We start from the raw sequence: 24,525 nt of genomic DNA on the forward strand, positions 1-24,525 counted from the left end.
GCTGCTGCTTCCATGGAAAGGGAAGTAGGAAAGTATTTAGGTATTTTTAACTGTCTTTAACACAATAAGTGTTTGCCCTTTTTGGAAAAAAAGTTAATGACATTGTCCCCTTTCATTTCCTTTCCCCATGACCATCCTTTCTCTTTCCTGATCCTCCTGTACATCCTTCACTGTAACTATGTCAACTTTTCCTCCTGTATCCTTGCACATGCTTTCCATTCCTCTGACCCTCCCTTTCCCCCGCACATGCTTCTCCTTTTCCCCTGATTCTCCCTGCACATGCGCACCTAGACATCACTTTCCTTTCTGCAAACAAAGCAAAAGAGACATGAATGGTTACAAGCATTCCTGGGAAACAAAAAGGCTCACAAATATGAAAGCAAATTAATTTTTGTGAGTGATTCAGTGCAGCATTTGCACAGCTCTATTCAAGGTGTATCCTATTCTTTAAAGAAAAGAAAAGAAAAGAAAAGAAAAGAGAAAGACAATGAAGAAGACGACGATGACAACCCCCCATATCCAGTAGAATTCTACCACCTCTCTCTCTGGAGTCCATATTGTTGGATATCTTAAATGAAAGATGGTAAAAAGATTATTTTCTTTTGAAGGCAAAAGGTCTATCTTTAGGCCTGTATTAATTTCCAAAACCTGTACAGTGGAACCTCTTAAAACGAAGCCTCTTATTCACAGAACAAAGCAGAGGTTCACTACACTCAGATTTGTTATTTGCATATTGCTATGCACTGAAAAAAAAAATTTACAGTCACTCTGCTTCATTATAAAGAGAGTTTCAATACATCTGGGTTAACTATACATGGATCCATAGTCTCATTAGGTGGGTCAGGAGTGTGTTAACATTCTGTGGAGAGGGACAAATTCCAGTTTGAAGGATGAGCTGTTGGCCAAGCCAACAAAGGTAGAAAACCATTATTACCCTCCAGCCACAGCAGCAACCTTCAGAATAATTCTTAGCATAACTTCACTGAAGAAAAGAGATTTACAGCAACAATTCATGTGTTTCCTTCATTTTTTAACTCAGAAAAGTCTCAATGCAAAATTAGGGAGGGTGGGAAGCCAAATTGAACAAAACTGAATACATTATTTACATTCATTTCTGTGTAAAGGGAAAGTGCTTGAATTTCCCTCAGCCCTATCCAGAACTTTCCTCATCATCCCAGACACTTATTCAGAGTGCAGACTGTCCTTGGCAAAGGAGTAGCCTACATCCTCGGTCTGATCAGCAGCTACAAGTGCCTGGACTAAAATGTCTTTGCATTCTCTGTATCTAATATTTACCTTTTAGCTAGCTGTCAGGTTAATGTCTCTCTGTTAGGGTTAACATTTATGAAGAGTATTTGATAACATTTGCACACTGAGATTGGTTCATCTGACAGCAACGATTCCATGTTGGCACGGCAGGGCAGTAAGAATACCTGGCAAAGACTGATTTAATTTCAATATTGCCAAAGAGATGAGAAAGTAGGACACAGTGGAAATAATGGCTGTGAAGCTGATGAAATCAGCTCTTCAGTGAAGAAGAGCAAATAGTGGCTGAAGGGGGCAATGAGGATTAATAACAAATGGAAAAACACAGCAATATATCCCAGAACACTTTGAACAGAAATCAGATAAGAGGGGAAAGCTAATGTGTAACCCGGATTAGGCAATGGTGGGAATAATATAGGAAGCAAATAATCATCTTGAAATCAGACACGAAGCGTGGGAAACCTCTGCACTGACTTGTGAGCAGGTTTGAGAGGTGTGTGCTTTCTGTGTACCCTTCAAGTGGCTGTCACCAGGTAGGATTAATTGGGAAACATGCCTATCCCTTTGTCTTTGTGTGTACAACCAGTGTCTTAGGGAGGGAAAAGCAAACAACTTCCTAGAGTTCCTAATGGCTGCACAGGTTGCAGTCAGAGTTCTGCCTGAGGTAGAATTCTGCCACCTCTATCTCTGGAGTCTATATTGCTGGATGGCCTAAAATGAAAGATGGGAAAGAGATTCTTTTCTTCTGAAAGCCCAAGTTCTATCACTAGGCCTGTATTAATTTCCAAAACCATGGCAACCCTACTCTAGTTTTAATTTCTAAAACCTGACAAAGGGCCCACATCTAATTATTAGAAGAATGACTTTAGAGGCTAGCTTTAAAAATGGTTTAAAAGTCACACCCTAATGGAGTTACTCCAGGAATAAATTTGGTCCTAAATGTAGCAATGTATCTGTAGTCAGCAGGGAAGGGAAAGGGGTGAAAGGTTACAAGAACATGAGCTGGCTTTTTATCTGGCATTACTACAGGTCCATATGCATAACAGAAAGTCACAGGCCAGGCCAGTGAACGTGTAACAGAAGACTATGCTATGCTTGGTTAAAGGTTGTGTATTGATCTGTAAACCCGCCAATAGGTCTAGTGTTCAGCCATGCTCATGTTTCATCTGGTCCCATCTGGTCTGATCTAGCCTCCACTCACCCCTCCACTTGGTGATGCAATGTAGCTCTGTGGAACGGCACTGAAGACAGCACTGGAAAGGGTTTTCCCTTTCGAAAAGGCATAAATGTGCCAGCAGTCATGGTAGAGTGCTTCAGATACAGCAGGTGCTGAGAGGAGCCGGGTTTGTGGAAGATGCATAAGAGGGTAAGGTGAGACTAAGGACAAAGGCTAGCAAACCTGTTGATTGAATAGATCGTTTTGCATTGAATGTTAATTTTTAAATGACTTTTTAGCACTGGTGAAAGGTTCTGGACTGGCATCCCCAGAGAGTGAAATCTTTTCTTTCAGATACAGGCACAGCCTCGGTGCTCATCTGGAAGAAGTAATACTATGGATTTGGCTGCACTAGGAAACTGTCCTGCTGGTAACAAGGGTGGCCAGCAATGGATCTATGACAAACTGGGAGAATGTCTGTACTATTTTTTATGAATATTGAGTGTGACTGTCTCCCTGTTCAGTTTGGTACAGTTACCTGCCTGAATGCAGAGTTAAAATCAAAGGAGGCTGTAAAGGGGGGTGGGTAAGGAACCCAGGAAACGTGAAACAACCCCACAGACAAGACAGCCTCTCCAGGTATGTCTACTCAGTAAGTGAACACTCACGGCTGGCCCGGGTCAGCTGCCGTGGGTTTGGGTTGCAGGGCTGTAAAATTGCTGTGTAGATGTCCAGGCTCAAGCTGGAGCCCAGCCCCTGGAATCTTCCCCCTTCGCGGGGTCCCAGAGCCCCAGCTCCAGCTTCAGCCCGAATGTCTACACAAGAATTTTACAGCCCCATGAACCTGAGTCAGCTGACTGGGACCAGCTGTGGCTGTGCTGAGGGGCTTTTATTCCAGTGTGGACGTACCCTCAACTATGCAGCTTCAAAGGATTTAAGGTAACAATAGCTGGCTCCATTCAGGGTAAATTGGGGTACCTTCCCCAAGGCTAAGCCTGGATCAAAGGAGACAAAAAAACCCTGAAAGGCATTAGAAAATGGAGGGGGTTTTGGATGAGTGAGAGAGGCTGGCTGGCCAGGATGTGCCAGTGAAAAGGCTGACAGAGAGACAGAGGGAAGGCTGCAAGAAGCATAGGTTGCTTCTCCCAAGTCAGAGCCACCTAAGCTACAGAGAAAGAGAGAGGTTCAACTTAGGTAAGGGCATATATGTCAGGCCTCTATGTTGGTATAAACCCACTTGTGATGTTGTGCAGTCTACATGGTTTTATAAAACCATGATCACAGAAATCCCCTTGGGAGCTGCCACCCAATGTGCAAAGACTACCCCTGCTTCTGTTTTCCCTGCCAGCTCAGGACTCCAGCACCCTGTCTTGCTGAGCCAGACACTCCAGTCTGCTCTAACAAAGACTCAGGGTCTGAATCACTTGCCCCAAAGCTGCAAGTTTACCTGAAAACAGCGTACAGTAGTGTGCTTGTCTTTAGCACTCAGATGCCCAACTCCCAATGGGGTCTAAACCCAGATAAATCCGTTTTACCCTGTATAAAGCTTATGCAGGGCAAACTCATAAATTGTTCGCCCTCTATAACACTGATAGAGAGATATGCACAGTTGTTTGCTCCCCCAGGTATTAATACATACTCTGAGTAAATTACTAAATAAAAAGTGATTTTATTAAATACAGACAGTAGGATTTAAGTGGTTCAAAGTAGTAACAGACAGAACAAAGTAAGTCACAAGCAAAATAAAATAAAATGCGCAAATCTATGCCTAATCAAACTAAATACAGATAATCTCACCCTCAGAGATGCTTCAGTAAGTTTTTCTCAGACTGGACACCTTCCAGGCCTGGGCACAATTCTTTCCCCTGGTACAGCTCTTGTTCCAGCTTAGGTGTTAGCTAGGGGGTTCTCCATGATGGCTCCTCTCTCTCTCTCTTCTGTTCCACCCCTTTATATATCTTTTGCATAAGGCGGGAAACCTTTGTCCCTCTGGGTTTCCACCCCCCCTCACTGGAAAAGCACCAGGTTAAAGATGGATTCCAGTTCAGGTGACATGATCACATGTCACTGCAAGACTTCATTACTCACTTGCCAGCACACACATATACAGGAAGACTCACAGGTAAATACAGCCATCTGCAGACAATGGGAGTCATCAAGATTCCAAACCATCATTAATGGCCCACACTTTACATAATTACAATAGGCCCTCAGAGTTACATTTTATATTTCTAGTTTTAGATACAAGAGTGGTACATTTCTACAAATAGGATGATCACACTCAGTAGATTATGAGCTTTGTAATGATACCTTACAAGAGACCTTTTGCACAAAGCATATCCCATTTGCATTATAGTCACTTATCAAATTTTTTATAAAACTATCCCAGTTACATTATATTCACTTATTATCATGTTTTTATAAAACCGTGTAGACTGCACAACGTCACACCACTTATTTAAGAGCTGTGTACCTTTGGGGCAAAATAAATCAGGCTTTGTATTGAAGAAGTTGTTTCTCTCTCACTGTAAGCACATGTTGGCACAGGCTCCCACTGAGATTCCCTGGCAGGGTCCAAGGATAGCTGGACCTAGAATTAGACATGATTAGTACCAGGGCCTATAACTCAGGCCCTGTTCTGAGAATGGATGGATTGCAGAATTCCAGTCCAGGAGAAGCCTGCCGTGTGTGTGGGGTGCACCTGGAAAGATGCCGAGAAGGGACACAGTACAGCTAGCCTGGTAATCACATGCCCCAAGGCAGAAGACAGTTTCACTGCTAGTGTAGATGGGACAAAATCCTTTTCACCATGGGAAAGGATTCTTAAAACTTGGTTTCTATTGGGCCAAATGGACTAGGGATGGAATTGCAGTGCCCTTTAATTCTTGGCCTTTCTGTTGCAATTGCCTACTGATCACCTGGGAAATGCTAAAGAGACAATCTGGCTGGAAATACATTCAGCACAGCTGGAGGAGTAGCTATGCCTTTTATGAGAAGAGGAGCAGGAAAGCATCTTACGCAGGAAAGCATCTTGCTCAGTTTAGTTGCAAGCAGTCTGCTATAATTTACTAAATAATCCCAACAAAGATTTGATGCCTTAGAGATTTAGCTGCATCTTGATCGAAACTCTGGGATGGGAAGTTTGCTTTGAGCACCACCAACGGATTTAAGCCAAAAGCTGCTGCTGAAGGAAGGAAGGAAATGTGGTAGTGCTGAGTGCTGAAGGCCGTGACTGGACTAATAAAGGAGGTAGTATGCTAGCTAAATAGGGAGAATAGGGAGAAAGAATAGATCTGTAGTTTAGGCATAGAACTGGGAGTCAATAAAGCTGGGTTCTATTCCAGTCCTCTTCCCCAGACTTGCGTGACCTTGAATAAGTCCCTTAGGGCCTGATTTTCAGTAAGTGGGCAGGTGTGCAAATTTCCAGCTACTCTATTGTGCATGAGCAAATCTCCAGCTTGCACACATGTGTCTAGAGAGGTGTACACAACTGGGGATTTAAATGTACATGTTAGTGTGCAGGCAGACCTGGTAGTGCATCTATCTAATGGTGTGAATTTTAGTTCGTAGTTAATCTCTCTGTGCCTCAATCTTCCCATCTGTAAAATGGGGTAATACCTCAGACAGGTGCTGGGAGGTTTCTAGCATTACTAACTGTAAAGCACTTTGAGATCCTCAGCTGTAGTGCCTTCCATCTGGACAATGGGGTATCATAAATCATGCCATGAAAGTGCCTGCCACCCAGAGAATGTATCCAAATCACACCACCACCAATCAGTGTAAACAATGAGCACCAAGAAGGAAGGTGGTGAAAAGGAACAGAGCCCATTGCAGACAGTGTTGCTAAGGCACTTCTCAGCAGGCTCAGTCAGACTGCCAGATTCACAGCAGCTGCCAGTCAGACCTTCTACAACTACCAAAGAAGAGCAGAGCTGAAAACTGAGCCTGTTTTCCCATCTTGCACCATTCATGAGCCCTGCAGAGCCAGGAAAGGGCTAGAAGAGGGGCCCAATTCTGATACCCATGCTCATGTTATTATTAATAATAATAATATATGGAGATATACCTATCTCATAGAACTGGAAAGGACCCTGAATGGTCATCGAGTCCAGCCCCCTGCCTTCACTAGCAGGACCAAATACTGATTTTTGCCCCAGATCCCTAAGTGGCCCCCTCAAGGATTGAACTCACAACCCTGGGTTTAGCAGGCCAATGCTCAAACCACTAAGCTATAATAAGTTGTAGCTTATTATGCCACTACTGAAATCAGCAGTAAGGCACTGCTCATTGTGATGAAAGGTGTCAGAATCTGACCCTAAATAAAAACATTTTGAAGTATGATGGATGTTACTATCTTGCAAATTCACAAATTATGACACCTTTTAATATGAAACATGCAGGTTTCCAATCCACAGCTTCAAATTTAAAGATGACGCTCCAAAAATTCAGAAACAGGCAAAATTTGGTATATCAGTAAAGATAATTAGAACATGCAAAATCTGTAAGAACACATCAGTATTGGGTACGCATGTGTCTCTCTCTCCATGGATAGTCTCAGAAATCCAGAGTGAACTCACACAGTGAAATATGATTTGTAGTGAAGTAAAATGAGAGTTGAAAATTGTCTCAGTACAAGATGGAAATTGCTAATCCAGTATAGCAAACGTTGTTCATGACTTCTAGAACAGCAATTGTTATAGGGAAGTAATGTGGAAAAAAATATCCCAACATCTGCTAATGCTGAAGTTTCCACGAAAGGAGGGAGAGAGGTAGAGAGAACACAACGCATGTCAGAGACAACATGTGAGAATTACTGAGTGTTTGTACTGCATTTTGAAAATAAGTGTTAAGTACTATGATGATTAGATACACAGAGGAGAAAGATGGCATAGTGCTGGTGGGGTGGGGGGCAGCAGGGTGGGAGTTCAGAGACCTGGCTTCAATTCCCTGCTCTGCCACAGACTTCTGTATAAGCTTGGGCAAGTCACAATCTCTCAGTGCCTCAGTTGTCCATCTGTGAAAGGGGGTTAATCACACTTCCTTACCTCACAGGGATATTGTGAAGATATGCACATTGAAATGAGAGGCACTCAGATGCTACGTGCCTGGGGGCTATAGAGTACCAGTGACACACACTGGGGGTGGGAACTTCAAGAGCACCCAGCATTTGCTCCCATTTTGCTCAATGGATATTTTACCATTGTTTTCAGTCAGAGCAGAGTTAGGCCAATACTAAACCCTTTTGAAAACTCCCACCTGTCTGATTTCCTGCCTGTGAGGAAAAGCAATATTAACATCTCACATTGCCCATGAGAGGAACAAAGTAAACGGCATGTTAATTAGCTAACCCTTCCCCCCCCCCTTCTTTTTTTTTTTTTAAACAGACTTTGCTGAAATTGTTCTTCAACATGAATCCAGGAGTGAGCCTCCTGTGTTTCTTCCTGTGCCTGAGCACCGTAGTGTGTGACCGGGTCTACGTCCACCCCTTCCATCTGTTTTCCTACAACAAAAGCAGCTGCGAGAAGCTGGACAACTTGACGCAGGAGGAGAAAATGTTTGTCCCCATTTCCATTGAGTCCCAAACCATCCCTGCCTACGAAGAGAACCTGAAAGACAAAACCAAACTGGGAACACAAAGCTCGGATACCAAGCGTGACCAAAGGCTGAGCTACTTGAAAGACCTAGTGCATGTTCTTGGTATGCGCTTCTATGGCGCGCTGAAGGAAACGCTGAAGGGTGAAAACATTCTCCTGTCACCTACCAATCTCTACAGGTCCTTGTTGTCGTTCTACTTAGGGGCCTCTGAACAGACAGCAGCTGATTTACAGAACTTCTTGGGATTCGTTCCCCCCTCCGGTGACCCAGACTGCACCTCCAAAGTGGATGGACACAAAGTCCTTTTGACCCTGAAGACCATGGATGACCTGCTCCTCTCAAGCGGAGCTGATGATCCGCTTTTTACCAAGCTTTCCTGCCTCTTCTCTGCTCCCAGTGTGCATTTATCAGAATCACTCGTGCACAGCCTGGCCCCTTCTGCCGATTATTTCTATGCCCGAGCTGTTGACTTTACGAACCCAAGTCAGGCAGCAGAATTAATCGAAAGCTTTGTGAAGGGCAAAGATGTCAGCAGAACCCAGAATGTACTGACAAACATAGACCCTTCTACCACCCTGCTGTTTGTGACTTACATTCAGTTTAAAGGTAAGAACAACGAGCATGAATTTCAATGGCAATCTCAGGGGGGCAGCTAATGACCTCAGATTCATCTGTTTCTGCAAGCCAGCACATTCTGTACCTCGCACCTCTACCATCTTGGGGTTTGCTTTCTTAGGTTAAGCAGGATCAGGCCTGATCAGCAGCTAGATGACCTCAGCTGGAAACCTAGAGTGCTGCAAGATGTGGCCTTAGTACGGCACTTAATAAATAATAATAGCCGTACTGTTTGTATTGTTGGTAGAGAAAGTTCTTCTTTGTGCTCGGCGCTGTACAAAAAATAGTCACTATCCCTCAAAGAGCTTATGGTCTAAATAGACAAGGCAAAGGGTGGGAAAAAGGAAGTATTACAATCCCCCTGTTACAGATGTGAAACCACATTTAAAGTAAGTGACTTGCCCAGAGTCACACAGGAAGTCTGTCTCAGAAACTGAGCCCAGATCTCCCGAGTCCCACTCCTGTGCCTTAACCACAAGGTCATCCTTCTCCCCTGGTGCATAGGCCATCAGTGCCCCATCTACAGACAGACTGTGACAGGCAACATTTGTCAGCCAGCCACAGAGTCATTGCCATGAGTAATGGGGACTGAGGGGAGAATGGAGGGAGATTTCCTCTGACCAGTTGTGTAGAGATCCATAGGTTTGGGTCCCCAGCCTATGAAACAAACCAATCATACCCACTGCCTGCCTGTTCTGCCTCTCTGCTGGCCCCAGGCGGGGCAAAGATTCTACATCAGAAACCTCCCTGAGTACTGCCAAAGTTCTAAAGTAATGGTTCCACTCCTGCACATTTCACACGGCATGGGTGGAAAGGGCTCCTGGTCCCCAAAAATGTCAGGGTATTTTTCAGAAGAAGAGGAGTTTCACAAGACTAGGAGAACTCGGCCTGATGCTCTGGCCAATTCCAACCAGGATAGTTCCTTTCTGCTTACCTAGAACTCCCCCTGTAGCTCCAGTTGGATAGTTAGCCTCCACCTTCCCTTCTAAAATACTGGGGTTATGGACTGCTTCTGGCACACAGGAGCTGCTATAGTCCATCCAAGAGGTGGCTGCTCTTCAGGGGTGGATGAGCAATGGCTACGCCTACAGTCTGTTAAGGCATGTTGGGATCCTTGAAATTGAATGCCTCCACTTCCATACAGCCTCTCTCATGACTACTACTGGGACAACAGTCAGGAACCAAATAATATTAAGATTTAATTAAATGGTTATATTGGGGTCACTTTGGTGCTGATCTCCATCAATAGGCTTTTCAAAACGGGCTTGGGGCTGGCCTACTCTGCTTCTGTTGCAGTCGATTGGAGTTTGACCATGGCTTTCAATGGGAGCAGAGTTAGCTCAGTGCTGAGTGCTTTGGAAAACCTCATCCTAAGTCTTTATTAAACAAGGGTGGAGAGCCCACTTTTACATTGGGTCAGTGATACCAAGGGGTCAAGTGGCTGCGACCACCAACTGTAATGACAAGAACTCTATTGTCAAATACGTTGCACAATGTATTAATGGCCAAAAGAGACCAGGGAGGAATTGTGGGCTAGTGACTAAGCTAGAGCCCTGGGAGTCAGAAGAACTGGGTCCTGTTCCTGGATGTGCCACTGTCACATTTTATGACCTTGGGCGAGTCACTTAAGCTCTGTGGGTAAAATTTTCAAAAAACCCTCAGTGACAGCAGCTTAAGTCCCCCTTTCAAAAGTGCCTAAATTCCAACTGACATTCAATGAGACTTAGGCTCCTAATGGAGCTTGAGTGCTGTTGTGCCTCAGTTTCCCCACCTGTAAGCTGGAGATCAGACTTCCCTAGCTCTCGTGGGTGTGATAAGCTTCAATTTTTTTAATTCTAGGGCTTGTCTACACATGAAATGCTGCAATGGTACAGCTGTACCACTGTAGCACTTCAGTGTAGACCAGGGATTCGGGACCCCTCAGGGGGTCACAAGGTTACTACATGGGGGGTCACAAGCTGTCAGCCTCCACCCCAAACCCTGCTTTGCCTCCAGCATTTATAATGGTGTTAAATATGTAAAAAAGTGTTTTTAATTTATAAGGGGGGGGAGGTCACACACAGAGGCTTGCTATGTGAAAGGGGTCACCAGTACAAAAGTTTGAGAACCACTGGTGTAGACACTCCCTATGCCAATGGGAGGGGTTCTCATATCAGCATAGGTAATCCACCTCCCTAAGAGGCAGTAGCCAGGTGGACAGAAGAATTAGACCTAGCGCTCTCTACACCAGGGCTTAGGTAAATTTAACTATGTTGCTCAGGGATGTGGATTTTTCACACCCCTGAGGAACGTAGCTGAGTCAACCTAACTTTTTAGGATGAACCAGGCCTCGGTAAACTAATTTGAGCTCCTCAGATGAAAGGCGCTGGCTCTTCGAGGCAGTAAGCTTATCTTCAGACTGGTCTATAAGGTGCTTGGCTCAGTGTTGGTGCTGTAGAAATAACAGGTACACCTCTACCTCGATATAACGCTGTCCTCGGGAGCCAAAAAATCTTACCACGTTATAGGTGAAACCGCGTTATATTGAACTTGCTTTGATCCACCGGAGTGCGCAGCCCCCCCCCCCCCCGGAGCACTGCTTTACCGCGTTATATCCGAATTCGTGTTATATTGGGTCGTGTTATATCGAGGTAGCGGTGTATTATCATGAGATGACTCTTTACCTTTTAACTTTGCTGTGAGCTGGGCACAACCACAGTGGGTAGCGTTTTCTATAACAAAGCTATTTCTTTGGATCGCCTTCCCCTATGTTTGAAACTCACCGTTTGATTTAGGAATGTACGTGTGTCATGTCTCTCTGCTTCACCGGTCTAGCTCTGTTTCGTCTGCTCTCTTAGGAGGAGGACGCACACACACGTGCCACAGACTCCACATGGGGGCTGGAGAAAAGCAGTTCAGACATGGGGGAATTAGAAAATAACGATTGCTGCAGCCCATCCCTACTGTTCAGCAGATCTTGCTTGGCTCTTCTGTTTACTGAAGAGCAGCCATGTTAGCTTACGCTTACAAGCTTCACATTTTCTCCCAGTAAACGCAGGAAAGGAAAATATAGCCTAGAAGAATTTGATATATTCCATGTGATCATAAGATATTACCCATAGTCATGAGACTGTCTAGGTGGTAGTGACCCAATTAGAAACCAAGGTTTCACTATTCTAGACCTCCAAGTTGTAACCCACTTATATATAGTGATTTTAAATAAAGACTGAGCCCCTCTCCACATTACAGAATGCATTGTGGTACAACCACCATGTTCCTAAAGGGACTGTCAAGCATAGTACAGCCACAACAAAAGGGAACAAGAACCATCTTTGACTTCCTTGCAGGCCACACTTGATTAAACACAATTTATTGGGGGGGGGGTGTTAGAAAATGTTTTTTCAAAGTTGCAAAAAGAACTAATTAAAAATCAACGTGAGAATCATAGAATATTGGGGTTGGAAGGGACCTCAGGAGGTCATCTAGTCCAACCCCCTGCTCAAAGCAGGACCAATCCCCAACTAAATTTATTTATTTATTTAAATCCCCAAATGGCCCCCTCAAGGACTGAACTCACAACCCTGGGTTTAGCAGGCCAATCCTAGAATAGCACAGTCAGATGATAGGGCTGGGCAAAAATTTTCCACATCCAGACTGTTTTTCAGTGGAACATTTTCCACAGAAAGTCTAAATTTTCTGCAAAAAACACTTAATTGAAAACCCCAAAACATTGGTTTTCAATGGAAAATGCTTGGTTTTTTGACAAAAGCTCAACATTTCCCCCAGAATAGAAAACCATTTTCTGACCTGCTCTACTAGATGGGTGCAAAAATTGTGTTACTAAGTATGGGAAATATTACTTGAAGCATAGATGAACAATGGTTCTCTCTTGGTGGTGGTGCGTTGGGGTGTGTGTGTGTGTGTGTGTCCAGAGTTCTCTCCTAGCTTGTCAGCCTAGAGTTTCAGCATGTTTCTGCTAGACTCTATGCCTTTCTCCCTCCCTTCTCTTGTCCTTCTTGATATAGGCCTCCTTCCTTTGATAAAGCAGTGTAAAGGTTACACAAAGCCAGTGACTTGACACTAGTTGAGTCTCAGTAAAAAAGCATTTCTTTCAGTTGTCCAGCTAAGATGATCTTTTCCTATTATACAGGCACTCCCGTCTTTCTTTCTTTCGTTTCATATTACAAGAAAAAAGCACTTTAATATGGCTAAATGTAAATGTATATATAGAGGAACAGAGAATGCAGACTATACTTACAGGATGGGGGATTCTATCCTGGGAAGCAGTGAGGAATAGCTCAGTGGTTTGAGCATTGGCCTGCTAAAGCCAGGGTTGTGAGTTCAATCCTTGAGGGGGCCACTTAGGAATCTGGTGCAAAATCAGTACTTGGTTCTGCTACTGAAGGCAGGGGGCTGGACTCAATGACCTTTCATGGTCCCTTCCAGTTCTAGGAGATATGATATCTCCATTAATTAACTGTGAAAAAGATTTGGGGGTCATGGTGAATAATCAGCTCAATATGAGCTTCCCAGTGTGATGCTCTAGCCAAAAGGGCTAATGTGATCCTTGGATGCATAAACAGATGAATCTTGAATAGGAGTAGAGAGGTTATTTTACCTTTGTATTTGGCACTGGTGCAACTGCTGCTGGAATACTGTGTCCACTTCTGCTACCCACAATTCAAGAAGGATGTTGATAAATTGGATAGGGTTCAGAAAACAGCCATGAGAATGATAAAAGGATTAGAATATCTGACATAGTGATAAACTAAATAGAGCTCCTTGAGTCTAACAAAGAAGGTTAAAGGTTGATTTGATCACAGTCTAAGTAACTAGGTGGGGAACAAGTATTTAACAATGGGCTCTTCAATCTAGCAGAGAAAGGTAACATCATTCAATAGCTGAAAGTTGAAGCTAGACAAATTCAGACTGGAAATAAGGAATAATTTAGAACAGTGAATAACTAACCAATAAAACAATTTACCAAGGGCTGTGCTGGATTCTCCATCACTAACCATTTTTAAATCAAGATGGGATGTTTGTCTAAAAGATAAGCTTTAGGAATTATTCTGGGGAAGTTCTATGGCCAGTGCTCTACAGGAGGTCAGACTAGATGATCACAGTGGTCCATTCTGGACTTGGAATTTATGAATACTGTGTGTATTTAATTAAAGGTTATTTCCCACTCACTCCTGCTGACTATAATGATGTGACAAATGGGCTGGCAAAGTCTCAGTAGCTTGGTGATTGCCTTCAATATTTTTGGAGGGTGAATATTTCATTACCAGGAAAATGGGGATAGCTCCCTTCACACACTAATATTATTCAAAAGACCTAATAGAAACATAGTCTGATTTACAAAACAGTTGGCCAGATACTTAGCTGGGGAAATCTGTGTAGTCAATGGAACTGTGCAGATTTACAGTTGCTGAGGATCTGGCTCACCAAATGGTAATGAGGTTGACTCTTCACCCAAAGTCCATGGCAAAGCTCTCGGAGATGTCAGTGATGCAAAATCAGACTCAAAATTAACTATAGCAACTAGTACTGATATTGCAGAGGCAGCACAGTGTCATAGTCATGCTGATTTGTTTGCCAAACCAAGGACTTTTCACTGGCAGTATTTAGCAAAATAACGTATCACCAGCAAGTGAAGTTCCTCAACTGTGTTTAGGGTTCAAATTGCAGACCTTTAGCAACCAAGGTTCGTGTTTAATAATCTCAGTGAGATTAGCTCTCTGATCAGAGCGAGGTGACTCAAAGTGAGAGTTATGTTTATTTAATAGGATCATAGGAAGTGTACTGGAGCAGACCTGATGTCCAGCTAATCTAGTGTCCTGGCTCTGACAGAGGGCAGTACTAGCTGCCTCGGAAGAAGGAAAAAGAATTCCTACAGGAGGCAGCTATGGGATAACCTGCCACTTCCCCTGCCCCCTTGGGGAAAATTTCCTCCTAACCCAAAATAGTTAGAGGTTGGTTTAAGGTATGGCCTGAAGTGTGAGGGTTCCAAAACTCCTTAAAAACATTTACTTTTACAATGCTGGATATGCTTGTTTTCCATATAAATGTCCAATTTGTTTTTGAATACTGCTGTACAATATCATGTGACAATGAGTTCCACAGGCTATGTTTTACAATGTATGAAAAAAATATTTCCTTTTATTAATTTTAAAGTTGCTTCCTTTTCTTTTCAGTTTATGTCCCCTTATTCTTAAATTATGAGGAGAAGTGAATAGCTGTGGCCAATATACCTTCTCTCCCCTTCATTATTATGTATACTTCTTTCATGTATCTTCTTATCCGTTTCTTCTTTAAGGTGAGGTAATATTGTGCATAATACCCTTCTCATGCAAGCGTGTTTCAGAGGGAAGAATTTCTGTACTGTAATGTACTTAGTGTGTACATTTCATGTGCTAATAGTAGCCTCATTTTCCATATTTATTATTCATAACATATTTGACACTAAAAACATTGATACATCTAGGCTTGGAAGGACTAGATTATTGGTAAATGTCAAGTTCATCATGGACTCACAAACTGATGAAAAAATTGTTTAATAGATCATAAAAATTTAGAGGTAGGCAAATTAAAAAATATGCTGCTTGAGAATTTAATAGAATTTGATTTAAGGATATTTACTTTGTATATTTTGACACGATGTTGAAAATTTGTGTTTTAATGGTTATAAAGCTGAAATTTTGAATCTCAACATCTACTGTCATTAAATTGTCTAACCACCACGTAATTTTCTGCAACTATGAAAACAAATTTATAAAAATAAAAAATGCTTAAAACCAAAATTTTGTGCAACTGTGAAAATTTACATAAATCAAAATAGAAAAAACTGCTAAAAACATCATTATTCATCTAAATTATTTAAAAAATTAAAATCAAATTCGGCCATGCCTAAATATATCTATTTATTGATGGAGACTAGCTCTCAGGTTAAGACAAGTCCTACTTTCCACCAATATTATGTCAATTTTTGAGTTTCTTTTTAATATTCTTTAATACAACATATTGTATACAAAATATTTGAATACAACAATAGCAAACTGTTGAATGACCACAGTAGTCCCAATAACAGTCTGATGGTTCTTTTACATATGGTGCCATAGGTACCTTAGCCTTTGCCTGAGGCCACCCCGGGTGCATTCAGCAGCACAGCATGTACACTCACAGAGTTAACATTAGGCATGTAATTCTCTTGCACAATGTCACATTTGTATTCTCAAAAGAAAAAGTGACTCTTGTAATGATTAAATAGCGATAATACATAAATAAATTGGACCTCCTCCCTTTCTCAATCTGGTTTTCAGCCAATGTGAAGAAAGCCTCCCAACTGAAAGAGCTTCAGGAGTTCTGGACTGATTCAAGCACAAAGATCCTGGTACCTATGATGTCCGTAACTGGAACATTTCAGTACAAGAGGGATGACAGCAAGAATTTTTCAGTAATCAAAGTTCCTGTCAGTGAGAACACTTTACTCGTGCTGGTGCAGCCTGTCAACAGCAATGACCTGAACCAGATAGAGTCGGAACTTTCCTTGCATCCATCTTCTACTTGGCTGCAAAATCTGTCACCAAGGTATATTTAAATGTACAAACAATCTCACATAAGAATATAGGGATTACGAAAACAGAACAAGCCAATGGCCCATAGCTAGCCAGTTTCCTCTCTCTAACAGTGGCCAGAGCCTTCGGAGGAAGGCATAACAACCCTTCTGAAACACAACAATGCATCCGGCTGTGCAACACCATTACACCAGGGGATGATCAGTTGTCTAGAAGCATGAGGAAAGCTAGCCCTTGTATTTATCCTAGCTCGGGACAACTACGTGTGTTCTCAAGTCACAACTTTTCAACCTTATTTTGTCCCCTCCTTTTACGTGTTGATTGGAGTTTGGCTTCAATGGGGCCAAGATTTTACCCCTGCTATTTTGCCTCTTCCCAAAAAAGCAAAAAACAAACAAAAGCCTTGCTAGAACTGGTAATACAGGCCCCATCAATGGGGCTACTCATGCTTAAAGTTAAACACTTACCTAAATGCTTTAGGGCCATATTTCATTATCACTCCACCCATAATAGTGGGCAAGTTACCCCTCAGAAACAGCACACACAGCTTCTATTGGTCTGACACACTGAAAAATGATTATTCTTGTATGCCTATACACACAACGCCTCTGCTTAGCCTCCACTGGTTTTAAAATCCAATGTCATCTTATGGGTTTCCCCCCCCATAGATATTGGTGGAACAATAATCATTCATACCTTTCTTTTTTTAAATATATTTTCTACAGACATATTAAATTATCTTTGCCAGAGTTAACAATACAAAGCGCGTATGACCTTCAGGAACTGCTCACGAACATGAATTTGTCTGCACTGCTGGGGAAGAAAGCAAATCTTACTAAAATAAGCGATGCCAATCTTACTGTTGGAAAGGTACAGTACATGCCATCCATATTAAGAAACACCTTCACCCATGTATTTTGTCCAACCAAATGTATGTAAATCAGGTAAAAATATAACACAACAAACAGCAAAGACAGTGGTAGTGGTGTTGGGGGTGGGGGTGGGGGAGAAGGGCCATACTGAATGGCCATGAACAACAAAGTAACTGCTCTGGGAACAACCCCCAGGCTGAAGTTTGTTTGCATAAACGGTTCAGACATCATCGCTACTACATGCATTAAAATAGCATCACAATCAAAAAGTCAGGTTTGAGGTCCTATTGCATAAGGTGCTGTACAAAAATATAGGGAGACAGGGTCCCTGTCAATTATAAATAATGTAATAGAACTCTAAGTTTGTTTATGAGCAGGAGCATGGTTTGACAAATGTATTCCGCTATGAATATTTCAGCAAGCTCAAACTGTAACCTCTGTAGCTGAGGGAGGGCTGTAGGTATTCGGCTGTTCAGTGCCCTCCCTGAATATTTCAAAGCCCATGGGGCACAGGAGCTGCTACCTTACCTGAAACCTGCATCTGGAACATGGACACACTAGATCAGTGTTTCTCAACCTTTTTGGGCTGGCAGCTCACTTTGGACTTAAAATTTTTTGTTTTGATCCTCCCCTCCCTAAGCCTGAGCATGGACTGAAGCATGTAACTTAGCTTCATAGGGCCCTCTGTGGTGGGGTCAATTACCCTGCTTGCCATCCCTAATGCCAGTCCTGCACTTGCGACACCTCCCCTGCCCCCGAGCCCATCCCACGACCCCCAGGTTGAGAAACGCTGCACTAGACTGTTAAAATGACAACTGTGCATCGAATCGGGATGGTCTATTTATTTTACCTTGTTTTTGTGTGTTCGTTTTTCCAAGTGGCATCATTTGTATGGTTACTACAGACACACACTGCTTTTATATAGCGCTATTCATATTCAAAACACTGTACAAACATCAACTAGTCCATCTATCAACTAATTTCCATATAATCAATGGCTGATTTAATGTGTTACTAATGAATCTTCTTTCAAACCTTTACAAGATTTATCCTTTGCAAGTTAATACCCAGGTAGATAGCTTCTGAGACCTAGCTAATTTCCAAAGTTGAGAGATGGTCACTGAGCAATGGAAGGAAAACTTCTGAATGCTGGGGTAGGTTTTTGTTGCTCCAAAAGTGCCATCCTGACTTTATATATGAAGAACCCTCTCTCACCCTGTTAACAGGCAATCAGCAGAAAGGAGGCAGCACCTGGAACTTAAGTCAGAGGTAAAGAAATAAGTCTGTGCAGAAAACCAGTGCAATGAGGTTGTCAGGAAGTGAGAGACATTGCCTATTTGGGGGCAGAAACCTAACATCCAGCCGTGAGGGGGAAGACTAGGGAGGCGGTCTTTATATTCATGAAAAGGAGAAAAGTATTCTTGGAGACAGCATGTGTGACTTTACTCCTGATTTTTCTACCTAGATGGACTGATTAGGGTGAAATCTCACCCCATCAAAGTGAATAGGATTTCTATATTTATCCCGTAGAATCAGGCTGTTTGCCAGGTTGTCTAGCTTCTTTTTTTGGTGTGAGTGCTTTATTGGAACAAACACCTCAATTATCTATAAACTGCATCTGATGTGTTTACTGCTGATCTCCATGTCACTGGTTATTACGAGTAAATGAAAATACTTCATAGGCTTTCATTTATCACTTCACTTTCATGCTCTGGTGACTCCAGATTCACTTACATATTTGCTTTTCAGGTTATAAATAAGGCCCTTTTCAAACTGAAGAACGGAGATGATCTACCAGAAGACCTCTTAGAAGAAAATGAAGGCTTGCTGCCACTGGAAGTAACACTGAACAAACCGTTCCTACTAGCAGTTTATGAGAAGAATTCAAAGGCAATGGTTTTAATTGGCAGAGTAACAAACCCACTGAACGGTTTTTAAAGCCAGGGGCTGTGGGGTGGGGAGGGGGGAGTGGAAAGAAGGGCAAAGGGATAGGCAAAGTATCCCATGTTTCTAATCCCCATTTCCCTCTGCTATCTATGATCCTGTTGAGCAGCTGGAGTTAGCTTTGAAGTGAAGCAGATGGTATTTCAAATACAACTTTTAAAAGATAAAATGCTAGTGATAATTGTGTATTTCCCCCCCCAATTAGTCATCCACTGAGAGGGAGAAAACCTTTTTGTCTGTCTGTTGGGAACATGATGATTCCAGTGTGAAGTTTGACTGCTTAACATAACTGGTGTTTTACTGCAGAGAAATATAAAGAAGGGGTATCTTCAGCTCTTTTATACATTTGAAAAGTTGGGTGGTTGTGTGGGAGCAGCACAGATTGTATTACAGAAGTAGTATTAAAACAATACCATGTGAGCATGCTTTTGGGATGTTTCTCTCCCCCGCCCCCTCCCCATCCGAATGGAAAATAATATGCATTTCCTAACTGTATTGGGAAGCTAAAATAAGCTTGGTTTGCATTGATGAACTGAAAGAACAACGTTATTACACACACCTCTTTGGAAAGCCTTATTTTTCCACTAGAAAAGTTCAGATGATGATTTTTAAAACCACAAATCATTATTTAGACATCTACACTGAGAGCCATTTATTATGACCTTAATGGAAGAAACTACTGTACTACTATTTAGGGCCCAGCTCTGTAATTCTTAACTCTCATTGAGTAGTTCTAGCTCAAGCACATAGTCCCGTTGGAAGTAATTTGGGACTTGTGACATGAGTAAGTGCCACTACATACGAGTCAAGGTTGCAGAACCAAGCTCTTAGGGCCGAATCAGTCAAGTCACTGAAGTCAATAGATTCCCTGTTGGCTCTAATGGGAGTGTAATCAGGCCCTTGGATTGTAAATTTGTGGAGGTAGGGGCTGTGGATGAAATCCTGACCTACTGAAGTGAATGGGAGTTTTGCCATTGATTTCAAAGGAGCCAGGATTTCACCCCTTGTCTGACGACCTGTCTGTAGCACACACCACTTTACAAATAGTGCTAAAATGCTCCAGAATGCAACCTTTTACACATCCTAATAGACAAGAGTAACTAATACAGCCAAATCTGGAAAGACTATGATTTCAAATGCAGTATCTATATATTTATTTGATTATGCTGTATGTATTCCAGAAGACACTAACATTTAAATACTGTGCTTGCATTTACACAAGCAACTTTTACTTTAAATATTTAAACTAGGAAAAATTCAAATAAAACATTTACAAATGGCCTTGTCAGTACTATAGTTAACATACAGTTTATAACTGGATCCCTCATTCATTCCCACTTTTGAGATTTGCTGTAAATCTTAGATTCACATTTTACAACAGAAGTTAAGCTGTAACTTAGCACACCATGCACACGGGCATAGATGCCAGTGTAATATAGACAACTGCCAAACTTTCAGAACTCTGGTATTGATTTAAAAACCTGTCCCTTCCCATCATCAAAGCGCAAGAGGCTTTATTTTCCTGGTGAAGATTGTATTACCCCACATGCATCATTCAGCAAACAGACAGCTCTCCTAGCAGTGGTGCTAGGGAGTTCTGTAGCAAGAAAGCATTATCCACAGACAAGGAATTCCATATTGTCTGACTTCCCTGGTCTGCCCAGGTAATGCTAATGAGAGCATTTAGCAGAAGGGGAGTTGCGTAGCAGTGGTCCCATGCAGTGGATGCTTAGTGAGGAGGAAAGGAGAGCACATGCACCAGAGGAAAAGGATACAGTGCTACGAGCAAAAATGAGTGGATTATGAGTAACAGTGAAGGCTAGAAAGTGGTAAATGCTGGCTCAAGCACTGCAGCATTGTGAGGATGAGATGCAAGCTTACATAGCAGTTAAAGACTCGGTGACTATATAAAAATGCACTGTACTTCGATTTGTTCCCATTGTCTGTTATGAGTTTTAAAAGTTTACTACTTTTTACTCTCCTTTGCCCTGCAGAGTCAATAAAGCCATGAGAGAAAGATCACCTCCTCTCTGGCTCACCACCAGAATTGGTAAAGCTGCAGGATCTTTAGTACTGGGGATGCTGCATAAGCCAGGAAGAACCCAGATTGATTTTCACACCCAAGGGTGAATCGGCAAGGCTGGCATTTAGAAAAGCTCTCTAAACTGAGCATATTTGTGCAGGACTTATGGAGAGAATGAATATGGAGTCATTGTGGATATTTCTCTGAAAACATCCACTCAATGTGCAGTGGGAGTCAAAAAAGCAAACAGAATGTTGGGAATCATTAAGGGGTAGATAATAAGACAGAAAATATCATCTTGAATACTGCGTGCAGATGTGGTTGCCCCATCTCAAGAGAGATTTATCAGAATTGGAAAAGTTTCAGAAGGGCAACAAAAATTATTAGGGGTATGAACAACTGCTGTATGAGGAGAGATTAATAAGACTGGGATTTTTCAGCTTGGAAAAGAGACAACTAAGGGGGAATATGATAGAGGTTAATAAAATCATGACTGGTGTGGAGGAAGTAAATAAGGAAGTGTTATTTACTCCTTCACATAAGAACTAAGGGTCACAAAATGAAATTAATAGGCAGCAGGTTTAAAACAAACAACAGGAAGTATTTATTTCCACAATGCACAGTCAACCTGTGGAACTCCTTGCCAGAGGATGTTGTGAAGGCCAAGACTATAACAGGGTTCAAAAAAGAACTAGAGAAATTCATGGAGGATAGGTCCATCAATGGCTATTAGCCAGGTTGGGCAGGGATGGTGTTCCTAGCCCGTTTGCCAGAAGCTGGGAATGGGCGAGGGGATGGATCACTTGATGATTACCTGTTCTGTTAATTCCCTCTGGGGCACCTGGCATTGGCCACTGTCAGAAGACAGGATACTGGGCTAGATGGACCTTTGGTCTGACCCCAGTATGGCCGTTTTTACATTAATCTTATTTTACAGTGTACAACTGCACTATAAATTCTATTTAGGCATACCACAAACAAAAAACACCACATTTTAGGTCTGCCATTTCTCAACAAAACAAACATTTTATTTAAAAAGACGGCCGGGGCATTAAGCTTTTCTATTACTCACAAGTACGTTCTTTATCTATAATTTCCCATTCATGTGTCAAGACTCAGGATACTGCCATATTACTTATCTCACATTTAATACCTTTCGATAGTCCTGGTTTTTCTATTAAATTCCTCAAAGCCTTTTGATTAGTACAATAATGCCCTACTCTGTGGGGATTTCAGGCTTCTCAGCTGAAGTTTGTGGCTCACCAATAGTTCACAAAATGAAATATTCAGCAAACAATGCAGTGGCAGATAGAGTCTCTTCTCCTTTCTCTGCCATATCCCCTAACAATGGTCCATAGAATGAAGTAGTTAAACACTGAGCTAATTGATTAACTTAATATATTAATGTTGATGTAAGCTATTTTCTATTTAAAACAAGACCATGTTTCTTCCCCCCTGAAGAAAGTGTGGAAATGTGGTGATTGATAGAAGAGGAGAATGAGAAAACAGTACACTCAGCTGAGAGGATCTGGCTGTGGAATAAACTTCTGGAGATCAGAAGAATCCAGACTTCAATCAACCTTTAGAAAAATACTACAAAAGCTTCTTTAATAAAGCTTTTCAGTCATAATCCATGATATTCACAGCAACCACCCCTCGCACCAAAAGAAACTCTACTTCAAGACTTTTCCGTAAACTAAAAAGTGAGAAGAGCCAGACTCTTCAAGAAGTCCATTAAGGCCTTTGAGACCACAAATCTACCGTACTTTATACAGAAAATGCTCAGTTGCTAGGAGTAGCCAGTTGTGTAAAAATCTATGATAGAAGAGGACTAGAGGTAGGGTGCAGAATCGGGATCTTTCATAACTAGATGTTCCCTGAAAAATCCAATGAGTTTTTGAAAGAAGGAGGTAAACGCTCCATCATCAAAGTATTCACTGTAGAGACAAGATAGATTCTCCTGTTCCAGTTCCCCTACACTATTTGGAAAGTGTGCCTTGTTAAACAGCTTTCAAAGAGGGAACCACTTCACCTCTCATCTGGCATCTTGTAAGAGGTTATTGCAAATCTCACCAAAAGATATTGAAATGCTACTCTCCTTTCTTTATCAAAAATAGAACAGACTAGGGATACTGATGTAGAAAACGGAGATGTAAATATACATTTGTATAACAGCCAGAAGAGCCTTTAAGTCTTCACTTGTTTGCTATATGGTCGTTGCTTCCTCTTCTCAATTTAAAGCTGGTCTTGAGCAGAAACGAAATTGAACTATATACACAAATGGGCGTGGGGGTCCTGAGAGGAGGAAAGAGCCTTGTGGTTTAGAGAAAAAGATTTGGCAAATAAAGCACAAAATATTCCATCTGCACCTAGTGGCCCATGCAGGCTTTGGAATTCACTATTATGTCAGGAATATAGTTGAATTTAAATCCATGTACATTCCACAAAGTAAAAAGTGGTTCCACGAATCTTAAAAAAATATGTCCATCTTCCACAGCACTAACAAAGGCATTATTCCTGGCTTTCAGGAAGAGATGCTGACTGCAATTTAAATGACAATCAATGGCTACCAATCAGACATGATTTTCCACTATTTTACAGAAATTGAGACAGTAATACTGTAAGTCTAGAAAATGGAGGCCAGATTCTATTAAATTTAAATTAAAAGGTGGATTCTTAACAGGTGAAAAATTCTTACTGCAAACTATATACTGAACACACTGCCAAAATACACTTCAATGTATTCTTTTGTTCAGTCAGGATGTCACATGCTGTATTTGAAACTCAGTGGGAAGCTGACAGTTATAGCTTGAGAAAAGCTAAATTCAAACTGCATTTTATTAAAAAGATAGGAAGAGGATTCAATTATATGTGAGAAAAGTGACAAGCCTAGCAAACAGTCATGCACAGCCCACCTTACACACAAAATCCAGCGTTAGTTCAGTCCAAGGCATTACAAGTCCTCAATCCAGGGCAGTAAAGGTACTGACTTATCAGTCTGCTTGTCAGGACAAGCACATGGTGGGTTCCACACAGTGCTATCACTTTTGACAACATTCAGTGTATCACATCTTTGCAAAACAAACCACTGCTGCTACTACTATAAAAAGCCCCGTTCTCTATCGCCTTTTACATGTAAAACAACTGGACCTAGCTAGGGCTTCAGGAAACACCCAAAGCCTGAGAAACCTTGAGAAAATTAAAGCTTTTCATAGTATATTTTTAAATACAATACCATCTCCAAGTAATAGCCTGTGACAAAAACTATACGCTCTACCCACACATGGCATGAAACACCATGTAGACATTCTATCATCTCCAACTCCTTCACTGCAAGTCTTCACTTCAGCCTTCCTTGATGTCTGAAAAGAGGTGGGCTGTGCAATGCTCCTGGAAGGTTAATAAATGCAGGCTCTGGACCAAGGAGAATCCTAGTGTCAAGACCCTTATGGGAAACAATCTTCCCCTCATTTATATTGAGAGAGCTCTAACTTGAGTGCC

General features: G+C 41.9%; 1 protein-coding gene across 1 annotated transcript; it reads left to right on the forward strand.

Moving 5' to 3' along the window:
- The first annotated feature begins 7,830 nt into the window (after window positions 1-7,830).
- On the forward strand, window positions 7,831-18,995 carry AGT (angiotensinogen). The gene is made up of 4 exons (XM_065402094.1): window positions 7,831-8,623; window positions 15,931-16,198; window positions 16,911-17,055; window positions 18,807-18,995. Exons 1-4 carry the CDS (start codon window positions 7,831-7,833, stop codon window positions 18,993-18,995), a joined length of 1,395 nt encoding a protein of 464 aa, XP_065258166.1.
- The last annotated feature ends 5,530 nt before the right edge of the window (window positions 18,996-24,525 follow it).

The sequence above is a fragment of the Emys orbicularis genome, chromosome 3 (assembly GCF_028017835.1).
Source record: "Emys orbicularis isolate rEmyOrb1 chromosome 3, rEmyOrb1.hap1, whole genome shotgun sequence".
Classification (NCBI taxonomy): domain Eukaryota; kingdom Metazoa; phylum Chordata; order Testudines; family Emydidae; genus Emys; species Emys orbicularis.

Excerpts from the sequence above, each read along its gene's own strand:
- AGT (XM_065402094.1), top strand. The coding sequence starts at position 7,831 with ATGAATCCAGGAGTGAGCCTCCTGTGTTTCTTCCTGTGCCTGAGCACC. Across the intron at positions 8,624-15,930 it reads GACTTACATTCAGTTTAAAG|CCAATGTGAAGAAAGCCTCC; the intron begins GTAAGAACAACG and ends TCTGGTTTTCAG. Across the intron at positions 16,199-16,910 it reads CTGCAAAATCTGTCACCAAG|ACATATTAAATTATCTTTGC; the intron begins GTATATTTAAAT and ends TATTTTCTACAG.